Genomic DNA, 23,594 nt, shown 5'->3' on the forward strand with positions numbered 1-23,594 from the left:
CTTAGTTCGCCCATTTTATCAGTGGACCGTACTAGTTTTGTGCATTTTCTGGTGGTGTGCGTTGTTTGTACCGCCTTTATAGTTGCCTGGTCACGCCTTGTGTTTTTTCTACTTTTCTTTCTCTCATTTTCTCCTTTAATATGTACCGCTGTCCTTTCTTTCCCTTTCATTTCCCGTATCCCCTCCCCCCCGAGTAGGGTAGCCAACCGGACAGTATTCTGGTTAACCTCCCTGCCTTTCCTGTACTATTCCTTCCTTCCTTCAAGTGGACATCACCTCCTAGACCACCCTCCCCCATCCCCCCTTCCGGCCACCGGGCCCAGATGCCAGAGGTCTTGCGGAAGATCTGCGGATGCTTGTGAACACAGAGAAGCTTCGAAGAAGGGGAAATAAACTCTGTCCGTGGCTTTTTGTTGTAATATTTAGCCATTATTCGCTGTTTATACACTTTAATGTATTTCCGACGATTGTAAGATTGAGAACCTTTGCTTGATACTTTTTGAGATGGCGCATGCGCTGTTTCAGGCCCAGGGGTTTATCCAGAATTTCGATTTAGGGGGTGGCAAAGTCCTCCTGGTTAGGGGGGGGGGGGGGGGAGGTGTTGGGGGGCTGTTTGGGGGAGTGTGTGTAAGTTCCTTGGTAGGGTGCTCGTGGTTGCGAAATCTGTGGGAGTAGGGGTCATGACATCCTTCTGGGGGAAGGAGGGGGGGGGGGGGGGGGGGTACGTATAAATCCCTGTTCAGGCCACAGGAGATCGCTGTTCTGGGCAGTGGGTAAAATCATTAGTTTCAGGCATAGAGTTTCTAGTTTCAGGCAACGAGGCCAGAGGCGTTGTTTCAGCTAGAGAGAGAGAGAAGTGATTTGGTGAAAGAAAGGAAAATACACTGGGGGAGCTCAGTAGGGAGCTCACCTGCATACAACTCAGTGCGGGGGGAGGGGGAAGAGGTGATAAAAGACTTGGGAGGAGGTTAGGGGTGGAATAGAAAAGATGTAAAAGAGAAAGACAGGAAGAAAAGAGAGAGAAAGAAAGAGAAAAAAATTGTTTCAGCGAGCCACATACTATCGCCCGCGTGGCTGGTAGATGGCGCGGACAAACAATTTATTCTTTGGGCGCGGACGGCTTGGCAGAGTCGTGCGTCTACTAGTTTCTTTAGCCAAGAGAAGACAACCGCGCGCGCACATGCGTCCCCGCTTCGTTTCAGCGTCGAAGTGGGCTTTGTTCGTCATGTTGGTATGTGAACCTGCCAGAAATTAGGAACAGGTGCCATAACACGCCCACTGCTGCACGGTAAGTGCGAGAAATACCCCGCCGTATCAACTGTACTGACGCGCGAGGCACTGCAAGAAGTCATAATGCGATCACTTGCTTTCGTGTTATCTTTCTCCACTTCCTTCGGACGACGTCTTTTTTCATTTCAGCGGCTGGCTTATTGTGTATAGTGCGCTGTATGGTAGTTGTTTTCGGAAATTCGGAGAGTTGCTTTGTGTGGCGTCTATGTTGTGTTAACAGCGATTGCTAGTTACGGGTCCCATAAAGCATTTCTGTTCGCGCGTATTGCTAGTAGTTGTAGTACTTTTAATTCGGAATAAGAGGACCCGTCGGCCAAGTCAGAGAACGAAGAACAGTTACCAACGCGTCAGTCCCGTCAGTTTCGGGGAATGAAACGGATAGAATGTTTTGATCGTTGTTTAAACGTGCTTATTTGTGGTTTAATTCCTCATCCACTTCGTTTTTGTAGGTCGCTGATTGACGGAAATACTCCGGCGTGAGCTATTTGGTTCATACTGGATCGGAAAAAACTGCGGCGTGATAAAGGAGACACAAATACGTTTACGCCAAGGCGCTGGATACCGGCTCTTTCCTGACGTAAAACTAGCGCTTATACTGGCGAACATATCGATGTAACGTGTGGAGAAAGTATAAATTATTTCAAGTACAACAAAAGCGGGCCAGTAAAGACGCATCGACGCACGAAAGCAGCGCGAGGATGATGTAGAAAGGCGAGCTTTTTATTGCAGAAAGACTCTCAAATTGCGCTGACTCGCTTGTCTTCGTTTTTTTTTTTTTTTTTTTTTTTTAATGGAGCATGCCGCTGTCACTACACTGTTTTTGCTTCTTGCTCGTTTCAGTGAAGTTGTGTTATCTGGATTCCAGACAGTTAATCGGATGCCGTTTCATCATAAGTGCATCTCCTGGGCTTCTTACCAACAATTTGCTGTACTTTGAAGGCATTTGAAAATATACGCGGGAGGGAGGTTCTTACGGCCACCACTAAAATTTCGCTTTCATCAAGAACCCCATAGTAGTGCACATTGTGGAAAGCTTGGAAACTTTGTTAAAGATTTGCCACAGAGGTATTTCTGTATTTATAGTCTAGAACATTCCAGCATTGACCATTCTGGTTCTTGCACCTTTTCCAATCATACATATCTTCCGGTTCAACTCGGATGGAAACTTGGAAGGGCTAGAGTTTTGATCTATAGGCGCCGGAAACTGAAGTTTGCGCGCGACTGCAGCGACATCTCTCACCGCCGCTTAGCAACTCTGGGCCCACCGGTGGATGTCGCGACCGGCCGTTCAGCGCACGTAAAAACACGCGCACTGCATGCGGTTCGACGTTGTGTGGCGGAAGTTTTTAAAGAAACAGTTATAATTGCAAGTTGCAGGGTCCGAAAGGATCAAAATGCTGCAGGAAAGAATTAGTGGCCACGCCGCTACTGCTGCATGAAGGACTGACACAATCGCGAAAGGCAGCCTGCCATCGTTCTGTACAGGTTTCTCGGGCAGCCCCGGAGAATATGCGTCACAAGAAACGGATTTCAGCAGTAAAAAAGCCATGACATTTTTTGTCAGTGGAAGGAGGAAAATTATGAGTACGGTGACTGTTTATGCGCAGCGCAGACACGAACGGCCGTAAAACAAAAACGTTTGCTCTCAGTGTTCCATACACATCGCGCGTTGCGATGAATCGCATGCCATCGTAGTATTTGCATAACACAAGGTATTACGGCTTCCGCCACTATTGTTTTATCAGCAGTAACCTTTTTTAGCTACATTCACGGCACCGAATGGATGCAAAAAGGCGGCACAAAAATATATTCACAGCACTTCGCGGGTGATGCCAAAAGCAATGTCAAGACGGTCAATACGCATCCCGCTTACTGCCCTACTTAGTTCCCTGAAGTGTACAGAGTTCGCCCAGGCATTCCAAGCGAGAGCATGGCAAGCTATTAAAGGCAAGGTTGCATTCACTTGCACTGGCTTTAATGCATTTTGCGTGCTCTGAAAGTTGAGGTTATTATTGTTTAAGCAGAGGATGGGTGGAAGAAGGAAAAATTTTTTTGGAGAATTCTGAACGGCCTGAACATGCTGTATCACAATTAGCCGCTAAGATAACTCTAACATTACTCACAAGGAAGAAGCCGAAACTAAACGGAATCTTCGTAAAGAATGCCCGCAGCTCCGCTGTATCAGCAGGTTTTCCATTGCGTGGAACTGGGTTTACCTTGTCATCAGCTAATAACATTTGGAATGCGTTGTTAATTAGTGACAACACCAACCGAGGTGAAGAAGGGCAACCGAAAAAGTAACTGTATTGCGCGAACAGAGGAAACAACACAAACACGCTTCTGTCGTGGAGCGCCGTTGTATATGCTGGAGTCACTTTATTAGACTGTAAAACAAGAGAAAATTAATACGGACCTGAATTGGCGCTGGAAATAAGCTTCTCTTGCTGAGAATGGGACTTCGCAACGATGTCTGTCCCATCAATTTTTTTCACGGCGCACACGCGCGCGGGAATGTGCAATCTCTAACTTCTCGCGCACGCGAGGCCAACAGTAGTAGTTCAGCCCGTAATTGTCTGGAAATCGCACAGAAGCACTTGAGACACGGGAAAACTATTTTGCCAGAACAGTTGTCAAGCACGAGACACCTTTCAAAAACAATCGCAGAATCGCAAAAACAAACAACCGAGAGGTGCCGAATATATGAACGCACGCCCGCCGTCTGGCTCTCACCGACCCAAAGTTAGCTCAAGCTTCCGCAGGGCGGTGCTGGGTGTACTTTATGCGTCGCGCCCTCTGAGCAGTGACCGGTCCCTATATGAGGTCGCCCGTTGCCTCCCGTAGATGTTTGTGTGTTTGCAGCAAATGGGAATTCTGTCATGTTTACAGCTTCGCTGCTAACTAACTACAGCAAGTAAATGAAACTTAAAGCAATCGTGGAGTTGTCGTAGCAGCCCATTGTCATTTAATTGTTTTTGGGGGGTTTTGATAAAACGAGTTGCAGCCGCTTTTTGCTGAGCTATTGCCATAAAATTGACTTTGGCGTCCCAGATTTCTACGCAGAAAATCCACAGAACTGTGACATGTCTTATCCTCTCAGTAGAACACACAAAAATTGTAGCAGCAAAAAAACCCCTTCTGCCTCATCAGCTTTTGTTTGGTATCAATGCAAAATAAACACAGTCCATGCTTGAAAGCTAGCAATGAAGGCCCGAAACATTCTCAATAAAACAAATGTGATTTAAAGCAACAGAAAAGCAGAAAAAGAAACACGTCGACATATAAGGAAGCTTTTTCCACGCAATGGATGGAAGAGATACCATCGAAAAGAGGAATCTGCTATTCTGACAAATGGCAGCTTAGGGTAGTGCAAACGCCAGCGATGAAATTAACACAATTAAAATATTGATAAAATGGTCGTAGATGGTTTGATGAAACGATGTTTTATAAACTGTCTGGAAACCATTGTATCTTGCTCAGGTGTACACCCACAACTCCGGCGGTGGTCAGCATGTTCACTTAATCGGTTTTTTGCAGACCAGTTTTTTTTATATCCCATGGTCGCGTGCACGGTTATTAAAAAGTGAGCACAATCGCGTGTCAAAAGCACTTAATAAACAACAGCACGTATGCATAAATGAATGGAGTTGCGTATTTCTTTGAGCACACCTTTCCATTGACGCCATAGGAGATGCGAGGCCAGATGGCATAGAGCTCAAAGCACAATGCTTACGTTGTACCTCACAGCAACCCCCTTTTGACGTTGCCGGAAATCTTGTGAATTTTTCAAATGCCACCATTGTTCTGTTTCATTGCTGGCCCCTTTCTTTTTGCCTTTAATTCTGTTTTCGATTTGGCCTCAGATGATTTGCAGTTAGGTTAGAAGAGTATGTGTCAATAGTGAGGCAATCTACCTGATTGCTCCCTGCACAGGGCACCTTGAGTAATCTTGGTGACGGTATTGGCGACACCGCGGACCCCGAGCCCCCATACGCTGTAACTGACCGTGGTAATGAGTTTTAAAGGGGCCCTGCAACACTCTTTGAGCAGTGCAAGTAAACCTGCGCGACGTTTAGATTACACTGCCAGGAATACCTGAGCCAAATATTACACGTGCACGTGAAGCGGTGAGCGCACAAATCGATGTGAAAGACGTAGAAAAACCAACCGCTCTCTCTTCAGTTGTCCTCATTATGCATGGCCTAAGGGACGTCACATAGGCCATAGCTGCCCGATCGGCTGTCACTGGTCAACTTCGCGGCTAGATTCTCCCATTTCCGTCGTCGTCATCGCTGTGTACGAACCTCTTGTATGCCTGAACCTGTAGGCACAGCTTTGCCGTTTCTTTTGTGTTTTGAGTGCGTGCGGAGTTTGAGTGATGAGCTCAATACTTCCCTTTCAACGGGACCACTCGACTACAAACGTTTATTGCTTCAAAAACGCCCTACCAGCCCGAGCGCGCACTTGCGAGCAGGCACCCATGCCTGCTTTTTTGTGGCACCAGACCGGAAATAGGCCCCTCCGCGTTGCGGAGAAAAGGAGAAAACTACCCGGCAAGTGATATATCGAAGGCCGCCGATGAGAACGCCGCGAGCCGCCCCCCTCTCCGGGAGAGAGCGCGCAGCTTTCGTCGCGCTGTCGCGGTCGAGTTGAGAGGGAACGATTATGCGCGATTTCTCATCGCTCGTAGTTACGTTAATTGTGAACGGATTTTCATAATTCTTGCGTTAGGAGATTTCTGGGACAATAGACTTTATCCCAAAATACATTACTAGTAGTCGATGGCAAGTGTTGCAGGGTCCCTTTAAGGTGAAGGGTAGAAACATCAAAAGGTGGCCGTCGGAGCCCAGATCAAGCTCCGGCGGATGGGCTCCCTGTCTGTTTACCAAACAGGGAGCTCCGGGACCTCTCTCGGTATCAGGAGTAACCCGAGTGAAGAAATTACCCCCGTCCCCTGCTTCTATACTATAGCATATGGTATTTCTAAACCCCAACCCAAACATGATCGGCCCCCGTAAAGGGGCTGCCCCGAAGTTACTTTTCCACCGCTTCCTAACTTGAGTTTTCCGAAACCGAACAACTACTCTTGCTTCTTATTGATAGAATCAGTTGACCAGTTGAACTCTTGCTTCAAAGTCAGTATTTCTCGTCTCCAAATTTCTTGAAGGTGTCATCAGCGAATCATATAAATCCAAAAAGCAAAGAACCGGCGAAATCCTTGTTGAGGTCAGTAGCCAGGATCAGGCTGATAAACTTCTTGCACAAACCCGCATCGCCGATCTTGCCATTCGAGTCACGCCCCACTGCGGCCTAAACAGCTCCCAGGGCGTGGTCTCCGAATATGACCTGGTGAATGAAACTGAAGCTGACCTGCTGGAGTGCCTTTGTGGTCAGGGCGTAACTGGTGTGAGGCATATAACCATATGTAGAGGTGACAAACAACTACCCACAAAGCACCTCATCTTAACCTTTGACAGGTCAACCCTCCCCGAATTTGTCAACGCAGGTTTTATCTGATGCCCAGTCCGGCCTTACATCCCGAACCCGCGGCGCTGTTTGAAGAGCCAACGGTTCGGGCATGGCACAAACTCCTGCCGTGGCAGACTTACCTGTGCAAAGTGCACCCAGCACGACCACCCATCCGAGAACTGCAACACTGAGAATTTCACCTGGGCAAACTGCCAGGGTCCCCACGCTGCATATGCATGGAAATGTGAGAAATTCCAACAAGAGAAGCAAATCATCAATGTGAAGGTCATGGAAAACATCACCTTCCCAGAGGTGCGAAAGAGGTTTACCTCGGCGTCTGGTTTCAGCGGGGACCCAGTACCGCGAGTTGGACCTGGTCCCGCCCCCAACCCCCATCGGGTTTCCCCTGGCATCCCAACCCGCCTCCGCACCGCTCGCTGAGCCAGCAGCGGCTGTAGTGGCAACAGCCAATGTCGGGACCGGTGCCCCTCCGGCCCCTGCTTCTCCACCCTCCCTGCTTCCACTGGAGCATGCGGAGGAGATGGACGCCGGGGGTCCTGCATCGGCTCCCACCTGTGCCGCACTGCCCGTGCCACCTGTGATGCTCCCAACACCTTCGGCGGTAGCGGCTCACAAAACGAAAGGCACCCAAACGGGTCCAAAGTCCAAGGGGCCTGGTCCATCGGGCACCCCTAGGACATCCGAGGATGAGATGGACATGAGACCATTCCTGCTTGCGTCGCAGCGAAAGGAACGGATCCCTACATCCAAACCTGTAGAGAGGCCTAAAAAGCCCCTCCGAGAGTTCAAGCCCCGAAAGGCGATACATAAACAACACACTCCAGTAGCTCCGAACACTTCATAATGGGAAGAGAAAACATAATCCAATGGAACTGCAGAGGCCTTTTTTTTAGAAATCTTGATAATGTATGTATACGAAATACTGCATGCTAATCAGCCAAGTGTAATGTGTGTTCAGGAAACATTTGAATTCCAAACACACAAATTTCTTGAATAGTTACATGGTATTTAGAAAGGACAGGTAAGGCTGCACACACTTTTCTGGCGGTGTGGCCATAATCGACCGGAAATCCTTAGCATTCCACCCTGTCACTTTGAACATTGTCCTTGAGGCTGTAGCAATCCACACAATCATATTTAATAGGTTGATAACGGTATGCTGCATATACATTCCTCCCGATCTTGCACTTTCGAGCTCCGACATCGAGGCGTTGGTTGACCAGCTGCCTGAACCATACATCCTCACAGGCGACCTTCTTGCATGGATACCCAAGGTCGCCTGATAGAGATGTTTTTAATGTCCTCTGGAGCATGCCTTTTCAACAAGAAACAGCCTACATACCATAACATGGGACACAATACACTCGTTTCTTGACTTGGCTATTGGCTCTGCAGTTCTCTTTCCTTGTCTTGAGTGGGGTGTGGGCTCTGACCCATATGGTAGTGATCGCTTCCCCACCTCAGTAACATATATAGGTAAAGGCCCATGCAGTTCATCTTCCCAGAACAGGTTGAATGAAGCAAGAGCTAACTGGAATACATTTACAGAGACATCCAAACTACACCACACAACCATAAGACACCTACATGTAGATGAAGCCGCTCAACTGCTCACGGCGCACATCCTCGCCGCCGCCGAAAAGTCCATTCCCCATGCCTCTGGTGCCCCACGGAATCAGAGGAGGCCGTGGTGGAATGAGCACTGCAGGTGGGCGCGAGAGGCCCAGAACAAGGCGTGCGGTACCCTTCGTCGGTACCCCACGTCGGAAAACCTCCTTTTGTTCAAAAGGGCAAAGGCGTTAGGAAAGCGTGTGCGCCGTGAGGCAAAACGAGATAGTTGGCGCTCGTTTATAACATCAATGAACTCCCACACCGACACGCAAAAAGTATGGACAAGAATACGCAAACTAGAAGGACAACAAACACACAGCCTGCCTCTTGTCAGCACAAGAGGAGACACACTCAAAGACCAGGCTGACACACTCGCACAACACTTCCAACACGTGTCCAGTTCAGCACACTACACAAACACTTTCATGAAATACAAACAATTGGCTGAAAAGAAGCCTTTACTAGATAATAACAGGTCAACATCTTATAACTCAGAGTTTTCAATGCATGAGCTGAGTGCTGCTCTGAGCACGTGTAAACCCTCAGCTCCAGGCCCAAACAACATCACATATACAATGATACAACACCTACACGCAGACAGTTGAAACACTTCTACATCTATGTAATAAAATATGGCTTTCGGGGCACATTCCACACTTGGAGGGAAGCCATAGTAGTGGCTTTCTTGAAGGAGGGAAAGGACCCATCGTCCCCCTCAAGTTACCGTCCTATAGCACTGACGAGCTGCCTGTGCAAGTTTCTTGAGATGATAAATCGCAGGCTCGTGTACTTCCTTGAGTACAACGGTCTTCTCGAGAGCTGCCAGGCAGGCTTCAGGGTGGGGCGATCGACGAACGATCAACTTGTTGCACTTGACTTGTACATCAGGGATGCCTTCATGCATAAACAGTATTGTATAACTGTGTTTTTCAACCTCGAGAAGGCCTATGACACCACTTGGCGTTACGGGATCCTTAGTGACCTGAAGCCATTCGGTGTTTCGGGTAACCTGTTAAACACCCTTGTTAGTTACATGTCAAAGAGAACGTTTTGAGTGAGAGTTGGTTGTGCACTCTCAAAGGTTCATGTGCAAGAAAATGGTGTGCCACAAGGTGGCATGTTGAGCACTCTCTTCATAATTAAGATGAACTCTCTTGGAAAGGCATTGCCACCTACAATCTCTTATTCCATGTATGTAGATGACGTCCAGATATCCTTTAAATCATGTAATATGTCAATCTGCGGACGTCAAATCCAGCTTGGCACCAAGAAACTTGCTGGCTGGGCAGACAAGAATGGCTTTAAACTGAACCCTGCAAAAAGCTATTGCGTTGTGTTCTCCAGGAAGCGTGGGGTCCATCCGGACCCAGACATTACTCTTATTGGCGTCGCTTCCTGTGAACAAGGAGCATAAGTTTCTAGGTGTTGTTTGACCGCAAGCTCACATTCATTCCACACATCAAGGAACTTAAGCATAAATGTCTGAAAACAATGGATATCCTTAAGGTTCTCTCCCACCAATCGTATGGGGCTGACAAAGAACTCCTGCTGCGCTTGTATACTGCTTTGGTTGGGTCTCATTTGGACTATGGCAGTGTGGTGTATGGGTCGGCAACTAAAACAGTGTTGCGAATGCTTGACCCAGTGCTACACTTGGGGCTTCGTCTTGCAGCGGGTACTTTTCGCACTAGTCCGGTCCAAAGTCTGTATGTTGTGTGTAACAAGTGGAGCCTTGAGAACCAACGGACGTACATGAACATGCTTTATGCTTTTAAAATTTTTACAGACATTTTACCTGTATACTGCTTTGGTTGGGTCTCGTTTGGACTATGGCAGTGTGGTGTATGGGTCAGCAACTAAAACAGCGTTGCGAATGCTTGACCCAGAGCTACACTTGGGGCTTCGTCTTTCAGCGGGTACTTTTCGCACTAGTCCGGTCCAAAGTCTGTATGTCGTGCGTAACAAGTGGAGCCCTGAGAACCAACGGACTTACATGGACTTGCTTTATGCTTTTAAAATTTGATCGCTGCATAACCATCCTTTTTATCCAGTCTTTAACAATACATCCACATCTCTGCTGTTTGTAAATCGCCCATCCGTTCCCTGCCCTTTTCACTTAGAGTGAGAGAGCGATCTTCGGATCTCAGCGCTTCGTTTTTAGATGTGTTTTTTTTAATGTTGTTTTTACAGACATTTTACCTCCTTGGAAAGTTCGCCCTGTGTCCTGCGACCTTTCTTTTATGAAACGTGGCAAAAATCATGTACCACGAGCTGCAATACTGCAGTACTTTCTGTCTCCGCAGTTTAAATACTCATGTGCAGAATTTTAGAGTGACGCTTCTAAAACCACTATGGTGTCCTGTGCTGCTCATGGTCCAAATTTCAATGCAGCCAAAACCATGAGCGTACACACAACCATTTTTTCAGCAGAAGCATATGGAATTTTACTCATCGTACAGCACATTCTTGAAAATCAAATTCCCAATTCCGTCATCTATACAGATTCCTTGAGTAGTGTTCGTGCACTACCATCGCACAAGCCCACCAAAAACCATATAGTTAATCTTGTGTTCAACACCAGTATGTCTGTGTATGCGCAAAAGCATGAGCTGCCCCTCTGCTGGGTCCCAGGACACGCTGGGATCGCTGGGAACAAGTTGGCAGACGAGAGGGCCGCCGCTGCTGCACTCAGGAACACTGTAGACATTACTACGGTACCCTATACAGACCTCAAGCCACACGTAAGACAACACTTGCATAGAACACGGCAATCACACTGGAGTGAACAAACAGACAAAATACTACATGTAGTAAAGCCACACTTGGGACGGTACACAGCTGACTCACACAACAGATACACAGAAGTCGCCTTGGCTAGGCTACGGATAGGGCAGATGCATGCAACGCACTCGTATCTGCTCACGGGATCTTCTAGACCCCAGTGCAGCAGGTGCGGAGAGGCCCTATTGTAGTTCACATACTCATTCAATGCAAGGCACTCGACACAACACGACACAAACACTTCAGAGAACTCTACAGACGTCACCTTCCGCGACACCCAGCGTTGTTTCTGGGCGACGATGCCATGGTTACCATAAAACGCATGTTTAAGTATTTGTCAGACGTTAAGTTTTTAAACCTCATTTCCTACCATGCATAATCAAATCTGGCCCTATACACCAGCCATCACCATTATCTATAATTGATTTTACTGTGTCCGGTTTACACGTTTTTATACTTACCTTTTTGTGGTAATCACTTCTCTTCAACCATTAAATAACTTTTCTCTGGCGCTCTTTGCCCTTGCGCCATTAAACACCAACCATCATCATCATGATCTACCTGATTGCTGCATCTGGTGTCAAAATCATGCTGGTAATGTTTTATTACTAAAGTTTTGAGGCATGTGATGGTTGTACTCCTTCTGGCTAGTTTGTAATGGGAACTGTTAAATAGAAGGCTCCTCCTATAAATGTCTCCTTTACCTGCCTTGTTTGTGCTACTGCAATTTCAGCATTTTTAGATGCGACGCATCTCATTCACTCGCCTTGTCCCTGCATCCATCCGGCGTTGTCGGCGTTTCGGCGTCCACCCCTCCCCCATTCTCCTCACCGCACCAGCTGCGCTCTCCGCCGCTCATCCCCTCTCCTGCCCGATAGCGAACACTCTCTCGCGAGGGGCATTGGATTGGATTAAAGTGGATTGTGTTGGATTGTGTTGCGTCATAGCCGCGGCAGATGCACTGGCGCCGGCGCATGTGCAGAATTCTCTCTTCCGCGGTCTCCTCTCCTTCGGGCGCGCTGCGCATATAACCGGTGTGCCGCTCTCCGGCGGCCTTTCAGTCGACGGTTGCTCTCCGCTTGCGCTTGAACCCTCCTCAGCGTCACATCACACCAGGGTTCCCGCGAGGGGAGGTGGGCGTAATTTTTAATTGGGAATTTACCTTTTTCCAGTACCAGTCTTTGTGGGTGGAATGCCAAACCTTTGATTCCAAGCTGGCATGCGCCCTAGAGATCTTGCAGTCAAGAAACCCATGCACGAAGCATCCTACCCACTTTTAAAGTGAAGCTGTTGTGTACTTATTGATGGCATCTGCAACGTGAAAATGGGTGCGGGGAAAGGGTGACGGGACGGGATTCCGGTGGCTCGAATCGAACCTGGGTCTCTTGCATTATGAAGCCGGCGTCTATCCGATTGCTCCATTTCGACATGGTCGAAGCAGTTGTGAATTGGAGAGCGGTGCGTGGACGTGCAAAATTAGACAGAAAAATCCTGCACCCCACTGTGCCGAGACGATTTGTCATGAGAACGCTTCGCATTCAACCATTTTCGTGGTTAGACGGAGGGGTGCCTGATTTTAATTTCTTTCTTTCATGTGAAGTCCATGGAAGCAAATGTACATTCATGAGGCTAATTTTGAGTAGGAGAAGCAGCCCTGAACGGTTTTGTTGCTCTCATTTGTATGCTGTTTTTGTGCGCATGAATGTTTTTGTCATTTCCATCTGTATGCTTTTTTTTTTGCATGTGCATGTGAACACATTGTGATTTGAAAAAGACCAGGACTAAAACAAGTATAGCGTAACTAGAAAGCAGTTGCAGCTGTGTACAAAAGAAGGAACCCATTTGTTTACATTGCCCGTAGAGACGGATAGAACTGAAACGTGGGTGTTCTGAGTAGAAGAGTACTGCTGGCACAGTTTGCTATAGAAAAAAGGCACCCATGCACTTCGTACAGATGTTTAACAAGCATACCTGCCAGGTTTCCCGAATTTTCCGGGAGACTCCCGAATTTTCATGGTTTTGTACGATTGTACGACCGAAACAAAAATCTCCCGAAAATGCACCCGTCTTTGGCCAAATCTTTTTCCCAGTGTGGCCACAATGTGAGGGAGGTATACCTGACAATACAACGCGACACCAGTTGGCATCGTTATCAGTGAAGTGCTTAAAAAGCGTAGTCGACCATGTGTAGATGATGAACCTGTTCGACCCATTGTTAGTTTACTGTTTATAGAAACGCAGCGCCGCCACCGCCGCTTCAATTTACACATGAGCACGGCCGTTCTGGACGGCGGTTCTGAAGATTTAGCAAGTCTCCAGTGGTGTAGCTTGTTAGCTTAGACGAAACAACAAAACAGTTCAGTTCCTGCTGTTTTGTATTGCAGTTGCAGTACTATTTCCAGGACTTTCTGAAAAGGGCGGTGTCAGCCACGTCGAACATTTGAGTGGTCTGGCTTAATAGTTTGTACGAAGAAACAGTTCATTTCCTGCTATGTGTTGTGGGGATCCGCTTGATCCCCTTTCCTCCTCCCGCGAGCGCGATGTTCGAACGAGCGCGCTTTCCCGCGCACGTGACGTCACCTCGCGGGCCGACGCGCCGGCGGGCACCGACTGTCCTGCCGCCGCGGTCGCTCCTCCTCGCCCGGGAACCTGCCTCCTCTCCCCTTCTCCTTATAAGCACGCCGCGCGCGCTCGCGCTCTCTCTTGCTCTGGCTCTTGGCTCTTGCTCCGGCTCTGTCCCATGGATAGGGGAGATGGGGGAATGGAGGAGATGGGAGTCGGATACCGGGGCGCTCCTTGTCCCCGGCGGGCTCGTCTCCTCCCCGCCGCGCCGGCCGGTCGGGCGCTGTTTGGCCCTGATCGGACGCGCAGGGTAGGCCTCTGGTCACCTTGCGAGCGGCCCGCGTGCAACCTCGGCCATGGTCGCCTGTTTGGGCGACGCCGTAGGACGCGCGTCGTTACAGTGTAGTTCTTAACCCGGTCTTGGCGTTATTATGCACTGTACGACTGGGCCAATAAACCCCCTGGTTCGTCCTGGCCCCCTTGGAGCCTGTCGTCGCCTGTGTCGGTGAGTCGAACCCGTCGCGGCGTCTCCCTTGTGGACGCCGCGTACCTCTCTGGGGCATTTTGGATGGGTCATTTCCGGGCGTCGAGCTGACATCGTCGCTCAACGTCTCTAACGAGGCTAGCCGGGGTCGTTTGTTGTCCCGTAGCCAGACCCAGTATGCCCACATTGGCGCCCAACACGGTATCGACACTGCGCGACGGAGCAGGCCCCTGGCCTTAGTCCCTGTGCGATTTACTGTGAGGTGAGCGGTTCGGCTTCCGAGCACGACGCTTCGGCGTAACGTGCTCCCGCCGCTCACCGCTGTCCGCGGATCGAGGCAGTTATCGCCCGACCCGCGCCAGCACCTCCTGTGTTCTGTACGACTCAACGTAGTGGCGATCCCGAGCCTGCGAACTTGACGTACGATATGAACCTGGAGCAGAGCCATACGCTCGCTACGTCGGAAACGAGAACACCTTTTGCTCGGACGACGTTAGCCTGCGGCCAATGTATCTCCACGTGCAGACGACAAACGGCTTTGGTGGCCAAGTTTGCGTTTCGCCAAGGAGCCCCTTGCGCCTCGTCGGGGAGCATCCTGCTCCGACGACGATAACGCGCATTCGTCCTACCGAGTGCATCATCGCACGCGCGGACGCCAAGGCCCTGTCGCAAAAGAGCGCATTTTGCTCCCACGACACGGCCGGGACTGCATAGCACATTCCCGCGCAGGCATTGTACGACGCTTTGTTGTCGATCTTGCCGGCGCGCGTGAGATGCAGTGCGCTGAGTCCACAGCTAGGCCCACTGGGGAGCACTCTGTTTCCCAGGCATAGCTCGCTTTACGATCTCGTGTTTCCAAAGCACGGCGGCCCGCTCGCCGCGTAGTGCTACGGACTACTTAGAGATCGGGCCACACGTTCTGAACGAGTTTGACCGTTTCGTCGACAAAAGTTCGTTCGTAGTGGAGACGGACCACGTGGCATTCAGCTGGCTTAAGCGGATACGCGAACCACGCGTGCTGGCCATATAAGCTGCGCCCGTGAAAACGTCACCGCGCGCAATGGGAGAAGTAGCACCACGTGGTGGCGGACATTACGTGAGCCCCCGTGGCCGCTTGAATGTTCCTAACGCGCCTAGCACCCGACTGGCCCCGTAGCCACGTGCTGAACGTCGGCCAGTTGGTGCGAGCCCCGAAGGGAATGCATTAAGCGTGCAAACGTTGCAATTCCCGGGCGATATTGCATACCGAGCAGACCCATTGTCAGCCGGTATTGCATCCAGCAGAGACGAGCAGGTGCCCGGTGATCAGAACGATCCGTGTTGTAAATATGATTTTAACTGGCTCTGTGTGAGTCGTGCTCTGTGTGAGCGGGCGACGCGGTCGCCGGAGGCTACTAACCGCTGGTATTGTGGTCAGCCTCGAGCGCTTTGCAGCTCGTACTGCTGCAGGCGTGTTTTTTTTTTTTTTTTTCTCGGATTCGTATCTGCTACATGCTCAATGTCTCTCGCTGAAGTTTATCCCACCGAAGGAAATTCCCCCTGAGAGTTTCACGGTGGTGAGCACCCGCAGTTTGAGGAAGGTGTACGATACTTCCGTGACTCGCGGGCGGCGGGGCGAGTGGCCGCAATACTTTACGAAGTTGTGCCGCTCCACGACCTGGCCAAGCATGTAGCGAGTTGATCTCCACTATCCTCGCTCTTGCCGTTGCGCTAAAGGAAGGGAAACGCGAACGTGGCGGCGGATATTAGCCCCCGTCGCTAACCCGGAGTTCCTGACGCGCGCCGCACCTGACGGAACATACGACCACGTGCTCGAGTGTGTTCGTCGGTGCGATCGTCGAAGGGAACGCAGCCAGGAATATGGCAATCCCCAGACGAGAGGCGCACCCGGGGACCACATGTTGTCCGCCGGCATCGCCTTTGGCAGAACAAACCTCCTCCGAACGCAGCAGTAAGGTCCGTTTGTAAATATGTAAATAGTACGTCGTTTGGCTCTGTGTGAGTCGCGCTCCGAGATGGAGCGGGCGACGCTGTCGCCGGAGGCTGATGACCGCTGGTGTTGCGGTAGGTCCCGTGCGCTATGCAGCCAGGCTGCTGCAAGCGCGTTTTTATTTTTTGCCTCGGACCCGTGCTTGCAAGGAGCGGATGGGAGTTCTGCCGATAAAATCTCACCCGATAATGCCCCGCGAGGCGCATCTAGGGTGACGATTTGCCGCAGTCTAGGGAGGCCGCGTTGGGCTTCCCCGACTCGCGACAGGCCGGATAAGCGAGCGACCGTAAGACTTTTACGAAGTTGAGTCACTCTGCGAAATAGTCCGGCCGCGCACACAGCGAGGAGGCTTTTCTCTTCTCGCTCGTGCCGCGCATGCCACAGCGCGAAGTCCGGATCACGCAAGTTATCCCACTTCATGCACCCAATCGAGAGGCGCAACCACGGCAAAATGCGGCGTACACTTGGGGACTCCACCCCGGTAGCCGTAGTCGTCGGTTCCTTTCGGGCTGCCGCTGTTTGCTTCGCGGATCGGCGACATTTTCGCCCTGCGGAAGCGCTAGGCATGCGCGATGAGGACAAAGGACCGCGATATTCACCCGTTTGGCTTTTTCCGCGGGCCTAATCATGCGTCCTCACGTCCGAGCGGAGCGTTGGCGCGGGGCGACGTTTCCGCCCCATGACCAACCCTACCGAGCGCCAGCGAGCGCCAACGCCGCAGCCACGGAGAGGTTTCTTTGGTTTCTTCGCGACGCCCGGCCGGGCAGCGAGTTTGCCCCCTCTTCTCCGTGGCGGGCGGAAGCGCGTCACGTCAGGCGACGGGCCCACGAATTGGCCCAATTAGCCCACGTGACACGCCAGGTAGACCCTCTCTCATGGCGGATGTCGGAGAGACACCGCGGGAGAAGGGCACGCCACTCAATCGGCGGCCTAGGGAACGACGCGGGCCTCACGCCCTTCGTTCCAGTATTCTTCCCTCCATGCCTTCGTCGCCGATAGCGACGCTTTGGAAGGGGGGGAGGATGGCCGCCGACGAAGCGAAACGGGGAATGCCGGCTACCTTAGCTCTCCCCAGTTTCTCGCGGCACCGGCGTTACGGCCGCTTTTTCGGCCCGAGCCTTTGCACACCCCTATCGCTGTTCCCGGCAGGTAGTTTTGGGTTTCGCCTTTCGTCTCCCTTTCGCAGCACTGTACCTTGGCTCGGTCCCCAGCCCGGTTTTCTTCAGCGGTGCGGTTGCCGCACCACACACGGCCCTTGCCACACGCCATCCTGCATCGACCAGCGGCTTCAACGTCGCCACTCGCCAGGGCCATGGCACACCCAAGCAACTCGGGCGCTCCGGCGCTTTCTCGGGGCACTCCCTCACGATGCCTCGTGCGGCGTCGCTCGCCGCGGCTCCCCTCCTTGGCGCCTTCGACGAGCGCGCCCTGGGTGCTTCTTCGGGACCTTCAGCCGGTACGGCACCCTGCGGCTGCTGCCACTCCAACCTTTGGTGGCCATCTCCTGCTGCAGCTGGTCGAGCCACACCTGGCGGCTTCAACCCTCGAACCTGTTGCTCGAGCGGCCGGCGTGAAGCTGCCCGCGGCCTGGCGGTCTTGGGCCTGCTCTCCGGTGTCCTGGCGAGTCATCTAGACGGCCCCTGTTCGTGCCGACCACTCTGGCGCTGTGTCGAACTCTGGAACGGCGTGTCTTCGAAGTGTGGGCGTGTGTGCGTGTCGGCGTGGACTCCAACGTGCGGACATTCGCGGACTCCGTTGTAACCTCGTAGGGTATGTGCTGTGCCTGCAGTTGTCGAGCCGGTCCTTCAGACCGGGCTCGGTTTTGAGGAGGGGGGGATGTGGGGATCCGCTTGATCCCCTTTCCTCCTCCCGCGAGCGCGATGTTCGAACGAGCGCGCTTTCCCGCGCACGTGACGTCACCTCGCGGGCCGACGCGCCGGCGGGCACCGACTGTCCTGCCGCCGCGGTCGCTCCTCCTCGCCCGGGAACCTGCCTCCTCTCCCCTTCTCCTTATAAGCACGCCGCGCGCGCTCGCGCTCTCTCTTGCTCTGGCTCTTGGCTCTTGCTCCGGCTCTGTCCCATGGATAGGGGAGATGGGGGAATGGAGGAGATGGGAGTCGGATACCGGGGCGCTCCTTGTCCCCGGCGGGCTCGTCTCCTCCCCGCCGCGCCGGCCGGTCGGGCGCTGTTTGGCCCTGATCGGACGCGCAGGGTAGGCCTCTGGTCACCTTGCGAGCGGCCCGCGTGCAACCTCGGCCATGGTCGCCTGTTTGGGCGACGCCGTAGGACGCGCGTCGTTACAGTGTAGTTCTTAACCCGGTCTTGGCGTTATTATGCACTGTACGACTGGGCCAATAAACCCCCTGGTTCGTCCTGGCCCCCTTGGAGCCTGTCGTCGCCTGTGTCGGTGAGTCGAACCCGTCGCGGCGTCTCCCTTGTGGACGCCGCGTACCTCTCTGGGGCATTTTGGATGGGTCATTTCCGGGCGTCGAGCTGACATCGTCGCTCAACGTCTCTAACGAGGCTAGCCGGGGTCGTTTGTTGTCCCGTAGCCAGACCCAGTATGCCCACAGTGTTAAGCAAATAAAAAAAATGTGTGTAAAGTTACCCATTCTGTTGTAGCTAGTACCCCCCCCCACCCCACCAGTAAGATCTCCCTAATGCCATCCCGGCAAACCTGGCAGGTATGAACAAGTGAAGCTGTGGCATGCGGCCGGTGTCCTACATGTGACGCGTGGCCTACCCATTTTGAAGTAACATGCAGCTGGAGTTTGCAAGTGTCATATTGACGGCGCTCTGCCCGCACCACCTGCCGTTATTGCTTGAGCTGTGATTTCGACAGTAGCTGCATACACGGGACTGCTCCGCCAGATTTTCCTTACACGTAGCCATATAAAGCTTCGCTTTAAACGTTCCATTGGGAAAGGGCTAAGCTGACAGCGCCCCTACTCTTAAAGGCACTGAATAAGATGTAACAGGGATAGGTGCAAAGCCCTGCACAGATAATGCAATAGTGTGCAAAAATTTCTGTTCTTGTTACAAGTTTTTTCCCCCGCTTCCCCTTTCCTCTTTCTAAAAGGTGCCGATCACCCGCAAGCCACCATCCCTGCCATGAGTCACCTGGAAAATGTGCAGTCCCTGCAGAACAAGCTTCTCCTCCTGAACCTGTTGACCGCCTCTCAGCTCAGCAAGACCCTGAGTGCATTTGCGAGCCAGCTGGAGCCACACAGCATAGTGCGGTTTTTCAAATGCATGGAAAGCTCGTGCGACTTCTGCACGGATGAAGAGGGCTCGTTCCTGCACCACCTGGCCACCCACCAGGACCCCATCGTCCAGTGCACGTACTGCAACGTTGCCACTGGTGACGCCGACCTTGTCCGGCACATGGTCTCAACACATGGCTCGTCGAGCTTGCAGTGTGCGTTGTGCTTCTACAGATCCCGGACCGTGACTCACATGCGGGTGCATGGGCTAATCATACACAAGTCGAAGACTTTCTTCTGGTATGCCTGCCAGGCAAGGCGGCCAGATGAACCCCGGCTGGTGTGTGCCAGTAAGAGCCACATTGAGTGCTATGCATGTACAGGTGACTGCACGTTCAAAACTTTGTGCATGGAACGCTTCCTGAAGCATCTTCTCAAAGACCATGCGGGGCGCCAAAAGCTGGTGTGCCACATTTGCTCCGAGAAAATTGACATGCCAGGTGCCCTCATCGGCCATTATCTGCATGTGCATGGCCTGTACGCAGTTCACTGCCTCTACTGCCCCTTTGGGAGCCAGAACGACTGGGAAGTGGTTGTCCACGTAGCCCGCTGCCATCCGGACAACCCATTCAAAATCTTTTGTCGTAGCGAGCGAATGCCGCAGTCCTTCAAAGCGCTGAAGGAGCTGGGCAAGGAAAACATTGGCGAAGGCATTCCTGCAGCCATTGCTACTTCTGTCGTCAGTCAATGCAAGATTGAAGGCACGCAGGGACTTCAGGAAACGAAAGTGGCCCTCTTCCCGAATGTAAAGTCAGAGCCAGTGCAAGACTACCCATCGGAAGAAGTTCAAGCAATAGGCAGTGCCCCTTCACAAGTATTCGAAATCTCGGAAACGCAATGCATGTGTGGCATTGCCTTCTACGATGTAGCTGTGCTTATGCAGCACATGACAGACAGGCACAGCCTGCAACCAAGCTTCAGCTGTCTCAAATGCCCTCTGCTTAAAGATGGCTCCCTGGGCGATTTTTTTGCACACCTTGTAGATGAGCACACAGCATGGCTTCGTTGCTGCTACAAGGGCTGCTTTTTTCTAAGCGGTAGCCAGCAAGCTGTTGATGACCACGTAATCCAGGTACATCAGCACTTCGACTTCCCCCAAGATGAGGACGCTAGTCCCACCGAACAGGAGACTTGCGCACTGGATGGTGATGTGGAAAACACTAAAAGCAACGTTGTGATGAAGTACAATGTTGGACCCAGTGACAGCACAGAACAGTCTGTTTCTGACAGCGAAGACCAGCAGCTTGTCATCGATATACCGCAGCACTACACGTGCAGCCTTTGCTGCCAGAGTGACATGGAAGCGCTGGACTACTTCCGGCACATGTCTCTGGGTCATGGTGTCAAGTTCTTCTGTGGCTATTGCGACAGGGGCTACAAGAACAGAAAGCAAATGATGCTCCACCACAACCGTTGCCATGAGGACCTGCAGTTCTCGGTGAAGAGCTTTGAAAGAAATTCCCTAAGAGATGTGGCTTCACTGGTTCTGTCCGAATGGGAAAGCGAGTTCGAGTATGACGCCAAAGACAAGAGTCCTAGCGAGGCACCAGCAAGTTCGGCAGCAGAAACTGTAGCGGACGACAGTGTAAGTGAGGTCACTGAGATGCCTGTAGTGGCAACCAAGTCTCGTGTCAGCCATTTTGCAGCGTTGCCTTCATCAGTTAAAACAAGCATTCCAGGGGTGGCACCGAAATGGCCTCCAAAAGATGCTACGCCAATTACCAGCGATGTCGCACCAAAATTGCCTCCTAAAGATGCTACACAAATTACCAGCGAAAGTGTTTCTTGTAGGAAAAAGGCCCTCTTGGATAGCATGAACATTTCTGAGGCCATTCCACTTGGCAAAAGGCCTGTGACTTCAAACAAACAGAAGGTGTGCCATGTTTATCCAAACTCCAATTCTCTGGCCAGGCAAGAGACTGTACTTAATAAGACTCCTCAAATAAACAAGGCAAACCCTAATAGTACTGCGAGTGTGTCCTACCCCTGTGACCAGAGCAAGACGGTTGACCCGCATACCAGCAATTGTGCACCTCCCTGTGAAAATGTTTACCCTATAGAGAAGCCAGTAGCAGTGGGCATTCCTAAAGCGTGCCAACCTGCTAAACAGGGGAAAGTGATGTTTTATTGTGGCCACTGCTTAAAAGGTTACAAGCTGTTCAAATGCCTCTTGAAACACCAGGAATCCGTCCACCCTACGCTACCACAGTCTGTTAAACGGGTGGACTTGACAGAGCAGGACAATGTCGCACATGACTTTGTGCAAGAAGGAAAAAACCGGACAGAGCAGGACAATGTCACACATGACTTTGTGCAAAAGGGAAAAAACCGGACAGAGCAGGACAATGTCACACATGACTTTGTGCAAGAGGGAAAAAGCCGAGATGCTGAAATAGCTGTGAATCCGAAACCCTCTGACACAAAAGAAGAGGAGGCGAATGAAACAGCTAGCGAGGATGAGGATTTTGTCACACCAAAACCCAAATGGCGGCGCATCAGGCTAATGTTCAGCGACTCTGAAGATGAGGACTCCGATCGTTCCATTGGGGATGACCAGCAGGAAGGGTACTCTTATTACGGAAAGGAAGTGGAAGCTATAGATTACGAGAACACTTATGTTCGTTTCTCTGACGGAGACTTTCGCATTGCATACTGTCAACTGGCGAACATCGCTAATCTCATGCCCATTGTACTTGTACAAAAGGGAAATTTCCTGTGAGCCTTGTTGCCCCGACCATGCCAGAAGCGGCCTTTGCATGCGGAGTACCAGTTCCTCAACTTTTGTACTGGTGTTTTCTTTCCCGTTCGTTGTGCTCTTACTCAGTGTACTGAGAGAGAGCTCGGACACGTTTGAGAACATGTTTTCCCTGTATCATTTACAAATGATGTGAAGAATAATGTCAAATATATGTTGTTGTTTTTCTTTTATGCTGCCATTGTGACGTCCTTTTATGACTAGATATGTTTGTAAACAACCAGATCGCTCTTTCCAGCGAGGCTGGTGACGCCGTGCGGAATTTGTCCGAAGCCGGGAGATCGTGATCGGCAGACCGGTCGCTCCGTCGGAGGCTTCCGGCGGCATTCCTATGGCCTCGCAGGAGCGAAAGGAAAATAGTAGTTGCAAGTGTATAGTAATCGACAATGCCTTATAAATATAATCGGGAAACATAGGTTAAACAAGCGTTCACGTTCTTTCAACTTTCTGGAAGCTATAGAAGCTGCGGGTAAATGAAAATTTTTGAACCCATCAATGTCTGCTGTGGAAAAAAAAAAAAACGCGTCTTTTGGGCTCCAATGGTGCTTTGCTGGGCGCCGCTTTTGTAGACTCTTTTTAGACACTACATTCATTGCCAAGTAATATGCCAACCGACCTTCACTTATGTGTTGTTAAATTGGCTCAACTCCACTGCTTTGAAACAAACAAGCAGCTGAGGCTGTCCAATCGCTTGCTTTCATTTCAATAAAGCAACAAATGAAAACTTTTTGCACGCGAAGTCGAGAAGCAAATGTGGTGATGCGCTTAATAATTAATGACTGTATAGTATAAATATATATTTTGAAGCAAGATGTTTTAGTAATACCAAAAATTTTGGGTCTGGCAGTTCAAATGCGAGCTCTTGAATGCATTTTTGTGGTAAACCCCGTTTTTGTTTTCGTGATAAGCATCGACGGATTTATAAAAATCTCTGGCAGTCAAATCAGCATAACGTAATTTCAGCCAGGATATTTCTCCAAGTAATTATCACAAGCCAGGAGAGCAACTGTAAATTAATTTCTAATTTTTATATACGCGCTTCAATATCGCACGCCCGTGTATGGTACGCACGCGTAAATACGTAGGCTTGCATATATACTTTTTGTATAAAGCTAACATGTTCATATGTCTACCACTTGATGCGACGTAATTGGAGCCTCGTATTCGTGGTTTTACTGCCCGAAGTCATAACTAGGTTTTACTGAACTCAAGCAGAACACCGCAATACGCACATATCGCCGTCGCATCTATGGTGCGCATGGGCTTCTGCTTAGCAAGCCCACAGGAAAAAGATGAACACACCTGAAGTGTAATGTACAGGCGGTCACAGAATAAACCGGACCAAGCGAGCGGTGCACGAAAACTATCGGT

General features: G+C 50.9%; 1 protein-coding gene across 1 annotated transcript; it reads left to right on the plus strand.

Moving 5' to 3' along the window:
- Nucleotides 1-1,104: 1,104 nt before the first annotated feature.
- On the plus strand, nucleotides 1,105-22,333 carry LOC144145763 (uncharacterized). Its single transcript, XM_077677479.1, has 2 exons — nucleotides 1,105-1,288; nucleotides 19,285-22,333. Exon 2 carries the CDS (start codon nucleotides 19,317-19,319, stop codon nucleotides 22,185-22,187), a length of 2,871 nt encoding a protein of 956 aa, XP_077533605.1. The 5' UTR covers nucleotides 1,105-1,288; nucleotides 19,285-19,316; the 3' UTR covers nucleotides 22,188-22,333.
- Nucleotides 22,334-23,594: the final 1,261 nt, after the last annotated feature.

This window comes from Haemaphysalis longicornis, unplaced genomic scaffold (genome assembly GCF_048455015.1).
Source record: "Haemaphysalis longicornis isolate Haplotype H1 unplaced genomic scaffold, Haemaphysalis longicornis Haplotype H1 scaffold_7, whole genome shotgun sequence".
Taxonomy (NCBI): domain Eukaryota; kingdom Metazoa; phylum Arthropoda; class Arachnida; order Ixodida; family Ixodidae; genus Haemaphysalis; species Haemaphysalis longicornis.